Source organism: Myotis brandtii, unplaced genomic scaffold (assembly GCF_000412655.1).
Source record: "Myotis brandtii unplaced genomic scaffold, ASM41265v1 scaffold456, whole genome shotgun sequence".
In the NCBI taxonomy this organism is placed as follows: Eukaryota; Metazoa; Chordata; class Mammalia; order Chiroptera; family Vespertilionidae; genus Myotis; species Myotis brandtii.
In genome coordinates, this window is record NW_005367431.1 from 6,026,342 (window position 1) to 6,036,322 (window position 9,981).

The window sequence follows — 9,981 nt, forward strand, 5'->3', positions numbered from 1 at the left end:
ACAATGTTTCAAACTGCAAGCTCAGAGGCCGGCAGCGGCAGGCGGGGAACGTTGGAGTCCTCCGTCACTGAAGCAAGCAAGCCTCCTGTTAGCTTCAAGCTGCCTGGCTGCTGGCCGCCATCTTGGCTGGCAGTTAATTTGCATATCGTCCTGATTAGCCAATGGGAAGGGTAGCAGAGTGACACCAATTTGCATGTTTCTCTTTTATTAGTGTAGATAGAGGCCTGGTGCACGAAATTCATGCACTTGGGGGCGAGGGGCGGGGGGTCCCTCAACCCGGCTTGCGCCCTCTCGCAGTCCAGGAGCCCTAGGGGGATGTCTGACTTATGGCTTAGGTGGGGAGTGGGGCTAAGCCAGCAGGTGGACATCCTTAGTTTTGCTGTGGAGGTGGGAGAGGTTCCTGCCACTGCCGCTGCACTTGCCAGCCATGAGCCCAGCTTCTGGCTGAGCAGCACTTCCCCTGTGGGAGCAGACTGACCACCAGGCGGGCAGCTCCTATGTTGAGCATCTGCCCCTTGGTGGTCAGTGTGAGTCATAGCAACTGGTTGTTCCGCCGTCAGGCCAAAACCGGCTCTCCGACATCCCCCGAGGGGCCCGGATTGTAAGAGGGTGTAGGCCAGGCTGAGGGACCCCCCCGGTGCACAATCAGGGCCAGGGAGGGACAAAGGAGGTTGGCCAGCTGGTGAGGGACCACGGGAGGGCTCCAGGGTATGTCTGGCCCGTCTCGCTCAGTCCTGATCAGCCGGACCCCAGCAGCAAGCTAACCTACAGGTCAGAGCATCTGCCCCCTGGTGATCAGTGCACATCATAGCAAACAGTTGAGCGGCCTTAGCATATCATTAGCATATTATACTTTGATTGGTTGAATGGCCAACCGGACGACCGGGCACTTAGTATATTAGGCTTTCTATTATATAGGATAGTACTGTAAGTCCTAGCCACAGGGATCAGACAAGAAATAAAAGGCATCCAAACTGAAAAGGAGGAAGTAAAATTCTCATTAAGTGCAGATGACATGATATTGTACATAGAAAACTCTAAAGACTCCATCAAAAAACTACTAGATATAATAAATGGATTTGGCAATGTAGCAGGATACAAAATCAACACCCAAAAATCGATGGCTTTTTATACACCAATAATGAATTCTCAGAAAGAGACACATGAAAACAATCCCATTTACCACTGCAACAAAAAAAATTAAGATACTTAGGAATAAACTTAGCCAAGAAGGCAAAAGACCTGTACTGTTGGGGTCCGACCCCAGTGGGTCCAGGGGTCCCCAAAGGTGTGGGCGGAGTCAGCGAAGAAGGAATGACACGGAGACAGCCTTCAGTTGATCAGCAGCCTAGTCAGGACCTCTAGCCAGGATCTCCAGCCAAAGTTCTGGTCGGAAAGGGAAGAAGGAACACAGGCATAAAGAATATAAATGGCTACAAACAAGTACCTATCAATAATAACATTAAATGTAAATGGACTAAATGCTCTAATCAAAAGACATCGAGTGACTGGATAAGAAAACATGACCCATATATATGCTGTCTACAAGAGACCCACCTCAGAACAAGGGACTCATACAGACTGAAAGGATAGAAAAATATCTTTCAGACAAATGGAAATGAAATAAAAGCTGGGGTAGTAATACTTATATCTGACAAAATAGATCTCAAAGTGAAGGCCATAACAAGAGACAAGTAAGGCCACTTCATAATCCTAAAGGGATCGATACAACAAGAGGATATAGCTCTGGTAAACATATATGCACCCAATGCAGGATCACTCAAATACATAAAAAAACTTCTGGAAGATATCAAGGGAGAGAATTGACAGCAATACAGTCATAGTATGGGACTAATACTGCACTGACAACACTGGGTAAATCCTCTAGACAAAAATTCAGCAAAGAAACAGCAATCTTAAATGACTCATGGGATCAGATGGACTTAATTAACATCTTCAGGACATTCCAACCCAAAGCTACAGAATATACATTCTTCTCAAGTGCAGATGGGACATTTTCAAAGATAGACCACATATTGGAACACAAACAAAGTCTCTTCAAATTCAAGAAGGTTAATATCATATCAAGCATCTTCTCAGGTCACAATGGCATAAAATTAGAAATCAACTACAATAAAAACAATGAAAAAAACCCAAACACTTGAAGGCTGAATAGCATGCTATTAAACAATGATTGGGTTACCAAAGAGATCAAAGAAGAAATAAAAAACATCCTGGAAACAAATGACAATGACAACACAACAATTCAAACTCTATGGGACACAGTGAAAGCAGTCCTGAGAGGGAAGTTCATAGGCCTACCTCAAAAAAAAAACCACAGAAAAACTGAGAATAAACCATTTAACTCAGCAACGTGAAGAATTAGAAAGAGAGCAACAAGAAAATCCCAGAATGAGCAGAAGGAAGAATATAATAAAGATCAGAGTGGAAAAAATGACATGGAGACCAAAAAACAATACAAAAGATCAATGAAACCAAGAGCTGGTTCTTTGAAAGGATAAACAAGATTGATGAACCTCTAGCCAGGCTCACCAAGAAGCAAAGAGAGAAGACCCAAATAAACAAAATCAGAAATGAAAGAGGCAAAATAACAACAGACCCCACAGAAATAAGAAGAATCGTAAAAAACAACTATGAGCAACTCTATTTCAACAAACTGGTAAACCTAGAAGAAATGGACATATTCCTAGAAAAATATGACCTTCCAAAACTCAATCAGGAAGAATAAAAAAATCTGAGTAGGCCGATAACTATGGAGGAAATTGAAGCAGTAATAAAAAAAATTCCAACAAACAAAGCCCTGGACCAGACAACTTAACAGGGTAGTTTTCTCAAGCATTCAAAGAAGAATTTAAACCTATCCTACTCAGACTATTTCAAAAAATACCCCTCATGAACACAGATGCCAAAATTATCAACAAAATTCTAGCAAATCGGATCCAGCAGTACATCAGAAAGATCATACACCATGACCAAGTAGGATTTATTCCAGGCATGCAAGGATGGTACAATATCTGCAAATCAATAAACATGATATACCACATAAGCAAATTGAGAAATAAAAAACAAATAATCATATCATTGATGCAGAAAAAACATTTGACAAAATCCAACACCCTTTCTTGATAAAAACTCTCAGCAAGGTAGGAATAGAAGGATTATACCTCAACATATTAAGCCATATGTGACAAACCTACAGCAAACATCATACTCAATGGGCAAAAACTAAAACCATTTCCCCTAAGAACAGGAACAAATAGGGACGCCCGCTCTCACCACTCCTTTTCCACATAGTACTAGAAGTACTAGCCATAGCGATTAGACAAGAAGAAAAAATAAAAGACATTCAAATTGGAAAAGAAGAAGTAAAACTGTCCTTATCTACATATGACATGATATTGACATAGAAAATCCTAAAGATTCCATCAAAAAACTACTAGAATTAAAAAATGAATTTGGCAATATAGCAGAATACAAAATTAACACCCAGAAATCTATGGCTTTTTTATACACCAATAATGAACTCACAGAAAGAGAAACTAAAAAAAAATCCCATTTACTATTGCAACAAAATAATTAAGATATCTAGGAATAAATTTAACCAAGGAGGTAAGAGACCTGTACTCAGAAAATTACAGGACACAGACAAAAAGAGACAGAGGAAGACATAAACCAATGGAAGAATATATCATGTTCTTGGATTGGTAGAATCAACATCATTAAAATGTCCATACTACCCAAAGCAATCTATAAGTTTAATGCAATTCCCATTAAAATACCAATGGCATATTTCCAACCCCTAGAACAAACTCTCCAAAAATTCATCCGATATAAAAAAAGACCCTGAGTAGCTGCAGCAATCTTGAGAAAGAACAAAGTTGGAGAGATCACAATACCAGATATCTAGCTATACTACAAAGCCACCGTTCTCAAAACTGCCTGGTACTGGCACAAGCACAGACATATAGACCAGTGGAACAGAACAGAGAGCCCAGAAATCGACACAAGCCATTATGCTCAATTAATATTTCACAAAGGAGGCAAGAGCATAGAATGGAGTCAAGAGAGTCTCTTCAATAAATGGTATTGGGAAAATTGGACAACTACATGCCAAAAAATGAAACTAGACCACCAACTTACACCATACACAAGAATAAACTCAAAATGGATAAAGAACTTAAATATAGGTTGTGAAATCATAAAAATCCTGTAAGAACCATAAGCAGCAAAATCTCTTGTAACAGTATGTTTATAGATACATCTCCTAAGGCAAAGGAAACTAAGGAGAAAATAAACAAATGGAACTACATCAAAATGAAAAGCTTCTGCCCCGCAAAAGAAACCATCAACAAAACTTAAAAGAGAGCCCACTGTATGGGAGAACATATCTGGCAATGATACATCTGATAAAGGCTTAATATCCAAAATATTTAAGGGACTCATACAACTTAACAAAAGGAAGATAATCTAATTTAAAAATGGGCAAAGGATCTAAAGAGACACTTCTCCAAAGAGGACCAAGAGAAATATGAAAAAAATGCTCAAAGTCACTGATCATCTGAGAGATGCAAATCAAAATGACAATGAGGTACCATCTCACACCTGACAGAATGGCTGCCATCAACAAATGACAAGTGCTGACGAGAATGTGGAGAAAAGGGAACCCTAGTACACTGCTGGTAGGAATGTAGACTGGTGCAACCATTATGGAAAACAGTATGGAGTTTCCTCAAAAAATTAAATATGGAACTGCCATTTGAATCAGTGATCCCACTTCTAGGAATATATCCTAAGAAACCCAAAGCACCAATCAGAAAGAATGTATGCACCCCTCTGTTCATAGCAGCACAATTTACAATAGCTAAGATCTGGAAACAACCCAAGTGCTCATCTATATATATAAAGAGGTAATATGCTAATTGGACCTAATGGTGTCACAGTCATGACCGCTAAGGAGGAGGCTGCCTGTGCATGTGTGGTGGGGCATTGCTCCTGGAGATGGGTTGGAAGTGGGGAGGCGCCCGGAGGAGGCCCGTGCCCAGGAGGGCGGGGAATGAGCGCCCGTAGCGCCCCCCTCACCAGTCCTTCACCACCCACCTCTCGCACTCAGAGCACCCCGCCGCTCACCTGCCTGGGGAAGGAGCACAGAGCAGCAGGCGGGAGGTTTCCACACTCTGCTCAGGCGCCATGACGGGGCAGAGCCCCTGCGTTGCTCCAGAGACGGGGCGGAAGTAGGGAGGAGTCTGGAGAAGGTGGGACCAGCACGAGGCAACTCAAGGGACTGAGGTTGGGGCTTGAAGTGGCCAGAGAAGGCCAGAGGGTCAGGGGGCTGGGCCAGGCGCGCTGGAGCTCTACGTGGAGAGGTTTGGGTGTCAAGGCAGGGTGGCGGGTGGGTGGGCAAGCCGTGCGCACTGGGCTCCTAGTCTGTAGATAAGTGGATAAAAAAGCTGTGGTACATTTATAACATGGAATACTATGCAGCAGTAAAATAAGAAGAATCTGTTACCATTTGAGACAGCATTGAGGGACATGGAGAGAGTATCAGAGAAAGACAAGTATCACATGCTCTCACTCATATGTGGAATCTAATGAACAAAATAAACAGATGAACGGAGTGGATTCAGAGACATGGAAGCAGGGAACAGAGTGCAAAAACTCAGAGGGAAGGTGGGGGAGGGTGTGTGGGTGGGAGATAATCAACCAAAGACCTTGTATGCATATGGACACAGACAATGGGGTGCTGAAGGCCTGGGGCAGGGTGGGGGTGGGGCAGGAGGGTGGCTGGAGGGGGTTAATGGTGGGGAAAAAGGGGACATATGTAATACTTTCAACAATAAAGAATTACTAAAACAAAACAAACAAACAAAACAATACTTTATAGATCAGTAGGAGAGAACTGAGAGTTCAGAAACAAACCCTTACATTTATGGTCAGTCAATGCCAACTATTCAAAGGGGGAGAGACTAGTCTTCAACAAATTGTGCTGGATATCCACATGCAAAAGAATAAAACTGAACCCATACCTCAGACCATATTAAAAAAATTATTTCCAAAATGATCACAGACCTAAATGCAAGAGTTAAAACTATAAAACTCTCAGAAGAAAACACAGGAGTAAATCATTATGTAGGATTAGGAAATATTTGCTTAGATATAACACCAGAAGCAAAAGTGTCAAGAGAGATAAATTGGATATCAAAATTTAAAACTTTTATAATCACCATAAAGAACTCTACTCAACAATAAAAAACAACTCAATTTAAAAATGAACCAAAGATGAGAATAGACATTTCACCAAAGAAGATATATACATGGCCAATAAGCACAAGAAAAGATGCTCAACATCATTAGGGTAATACTATATATCAAAACCACAATGATACCACTTCACATCCATTATTATTATCCTAAATAATAAAAGGCTAATATGCAAATAGACCGAACAGTGAAACAACTGGTTGCTATGATGCACACTGACCACTAGGGGGCAGACGCTCAAAGCAGGAGCTGCCCCCAGGTGGTCAGTGCGCTCCCACAGGGGTAGTGCCACTCAGCCAGAAGCCCCGGCGGTGGCAGGAGCCTCTCCAGCCTCTGCGGAAGCGCTAAGGACATCCCCTAAGGGGTCCTGGACTGCGAAAGGGCGCAGGCCAGGCTAAGGGACCTCCCCTCCAGTGCACGAATGTCGTGCACCGGGGCCTCTAGTCTATAATAACCAGGCAGCATTAAGTGTCAACAAGGATGTGGAAAAATTGGAACCCTCATATACAACTGGTAGAAATTTAAATGGTGTGGCTGCTGTGGAAAACTGTTTGACAATTCCTCAAAAAGTTAAACCAAGAGATACCAGCAATACCACTCTTAGGTATATACTCAAGAGAACTGAAAACATATCTATATATATAAAAGGCTAAGTGTCCGTCTGTCCGACCGGTCACTATGATGCGCACTGACCACCAGGGGGCAGACGCTCAATGGAGGAGCTGCCATGACGCACACCGGCCATTTAAAAATAAACGGCCCCACCGACCTGGCGCTGACAAACCAACACTCGGCTTCCCCCAAGTGGGACACAGGCCCCGCCACCACCCCAGAGCAACACACCACCAAATCTCAGCCAATGCTGCCAAGACCCCATGGTGCAAAATGTGGCCCCCAGCCCAGCCCCGCCTGGAAAAACGGTTGCTGTGGGTGCTGGGTAATGATGTCAAGTAGTAACTCCCGGCTTCCTTTCCCTAGCAACTAGCCTCCTTGGAGTTTCTTCAGCCTAGGAACCCAACTTGCTTTTTAGCCAGGTGCAAACATTTTACAGTTTAACCAAATGTTTGTGAAGCATTTTCCCCTGCCTCATCTCATTTGATCCTCACAGAAGTCCTAGAGTAGGTAGATAGGAGACTCAGTAGAATCCAATTTTCTTTTCATTAGCAAGACGCAAATAGCAGTACAGTGGGGCCTTGACTTACGAGTTTAATTCCTTCGGAGACCGAGCTCGTTAAGGAGCTCGTTAACCCAAATTACTCTATCAACTCAATGCAAAAAAGTGGAAACAACCCAAGTGTCCATCAAATGATGAATAGATAAACAAAATGTGGGATATTATTTGGCCACAGAGTTATCAAGTACTGAATGGAAGTACTACTACAACATGGATAAACCTTGAAAACATGCTAAAACCAGACACAAAAGGCCACATATTATATGATTTCGTTTATATGACATATCCAGAATAGGCAAGTCCACAGAGACTGAAAGTAGATTAGTGGTTATCAGGAGCTGGGGAAGGGGGAAATGGGGATTGACTGCTAATGGTACAGGGTCTTTTAGGGGTGATGAAAATGTCCTAAAATTAACTGTGGTGCTGATTGCACACCTTTGATTATGCTAAAAACCAATGAGTAGTACACTTAAAAATGGTAAATTCTATGGTATGTGAATTTTCTCAAAAAAAAAAAACCAACCAAAAGAAACACATTTTTAAAAATATCTACTTCTAAAAGAAAAAACAAACAAAAAACCCCATCTTATCACATGGGTTGCTGGTCACACTTTCCATTGAAATAGTAAAATTAAAACCCTATTAGGCTTCCGTCCTCTATTTCATTTCTGAGAGTCACAACCTCTGTGCTCTTTCTTTTCATTTTTCGTTAAAATGTTTTTATTGATTTCAGAGAGGAAGGGAGGGGTGGGGGGAGAGAGAGAAACATCAATGATGAGAAAGAATCTTGGATCTGTTGCCTCCTACACGCCCCCTGCCTGGGAATGGAACTGTGACCTCCTGGTTCATAGGTGGACACTCAACCACTGAGGCACAGCAGCCGGGCCGGCCCTCTGTGCTTTTCTAACCCATGCTTTGGTAAAAGCCCCCGAAAATATTTTCCTCCTTTTACTTAGCACAAGGTATTCCTGGAGAGAGAGAGCTCTGAAGTGGGCAGCGCAATCTGATAGCTCATCTTAGGAGGCTCCTCATATTGAGGCTATCAGAAGGTAGAAGGAGAGTCTCACAGCCCTAAGAAAAAAAAACCAACCCTCCAGATACCTCGATTTCATACTTCCAGAATCCAGAACTGAGAGACAATAATGTTCTGTAAGACACACACAGAGAAGTTCCTCATACACAGACTTGGTACACCCACTTAAAAATCGTATACAGATGGGAAACTTGTATGCACAAATTATATGAATTGTATGATTTTAAATATTTACTTAAAAATTATATGTACAAATATTTCTAGTTTTTTTCAACTGAACCATGAAATCTCCAATAAAGGCCCAAGTCTAAAGTCTGTGCACTTGGAGTGGTGAATACACAATACAATACACAGATGATGTATTATGGAACTGTCCACCTGAAACCTATATAATTTATTAACCAATGCCATCCCAATAAATTCAATAAGAATTAAAAACAAATAAATAGATATAGTCTGTGCTCTAGTACTGCCCCAGTGCCCCATACACTGGAGGTATCCCATGTGGTCTTTTGTTTCAGAGGCTGATGAGACCTTATCACCACATACCAAAGTGTAGGGCTTTACATTCCGGTTCCACCACTTACTCAGCAGCTGTGTGACTTTGGGCCAGTCGCTTAAACTGTGTGCCTCAATTTACTCATTCCTAAAATGAAGCTGGCCATACCTGCCCCTTGGTGTTCAGCAAAAAATAAAACGTTAATGAGGCTCTGAACACGGCTTCTGGCACCCGGAGACGCGAGGCTGCTATTGTCTGCATATACTAGTCTGTGGCAAATCTTTTCCTTCCCATACTTTTGAACCTAGAGTCCTAGACTGATTGATATTAGCCCTCTTAATCAGCTTCATCTGTTAAAAAAAAAAAAAAAAAGGATCTACGCCAAAAGATCACTGAGAGAATAAAAAGAACAAGAGAAAAACTATCACACACCAACACATCCAGGGAACGAAAAAGAGGTTCCTTTCTCTTCGGTCTCTCTGGCTACGGCACGTCCTTAGCATCCATCACCCACAGCCCCAGGGCTCCCAGCTGAAAGGCACATCTGGGGGCAAACGAGCGACGTGAGTCTCCAACAACGCCAGCCACAACTCCACGTCAGGGAGCCATGTTTCCCACTCGGGAAAATGAAAAGGTGCACGACTGTAACGAGTGAACGAGCCCCCCCATCAGTCCCTGTCTCCCAGGAGGGCCGGGTCCCAGCACAAAGACCGCATCACCACGGGCAGCGACCTTCCCTCCCTCACCCAGCTCCTGGGGAGGCGGGTGGAGATGGGCCGACCGGGAGAGCTGGGTGGGCGGGGGACAGAAAGGTCGGGGGCCCGGTGGGGGCGGGACGACCTCGGGAAAGCGAGGCACTGGGAGGTGTGGTTGGAGGGAGGGGTCGGGCCTCACCTTCGCCCGCTTGCGCCGGCTGGTCCGTCGTCCCTCCGGAGTCTCGGCGATTCCCGTTTCCATGGGGGTGGCAGAACCAGGCACGACGGGAGGCCCGGCTGG

General features: G+C 43.4%; 1 protein-coding gene across 3 annotated transcripts in view; it reads right to left on the reverse strand.

Moving 5' to 3' along the window:
• KDM1A (lysine (K)-specific demethylase 1A) overlaps positions 1 to 9,973 on the reverse strand; it is a 71,618-nt gene extending 61,645 nt beyond the window's left edge. For all 3 annotated transcript variants that reach the window (XM_014546924.1, XM_005875236.2, XM_014546923.1), the window contains exon 1: positions 9,880 to 9,973. In XM_014546924.1, coding sequence (XP_014402410.1) covers positions 9,880 to 9,942 — 63 coding nt within the window. In that variant the 5' untranslated portion in view covers positions 9,943 to 9,973. The remainder of the gene's footprint in view (positions 1 to 9,879) is intronic.
• Between the last annotated feature and the right edge of the window lie 8 nt (positions 9,974 to 9,981).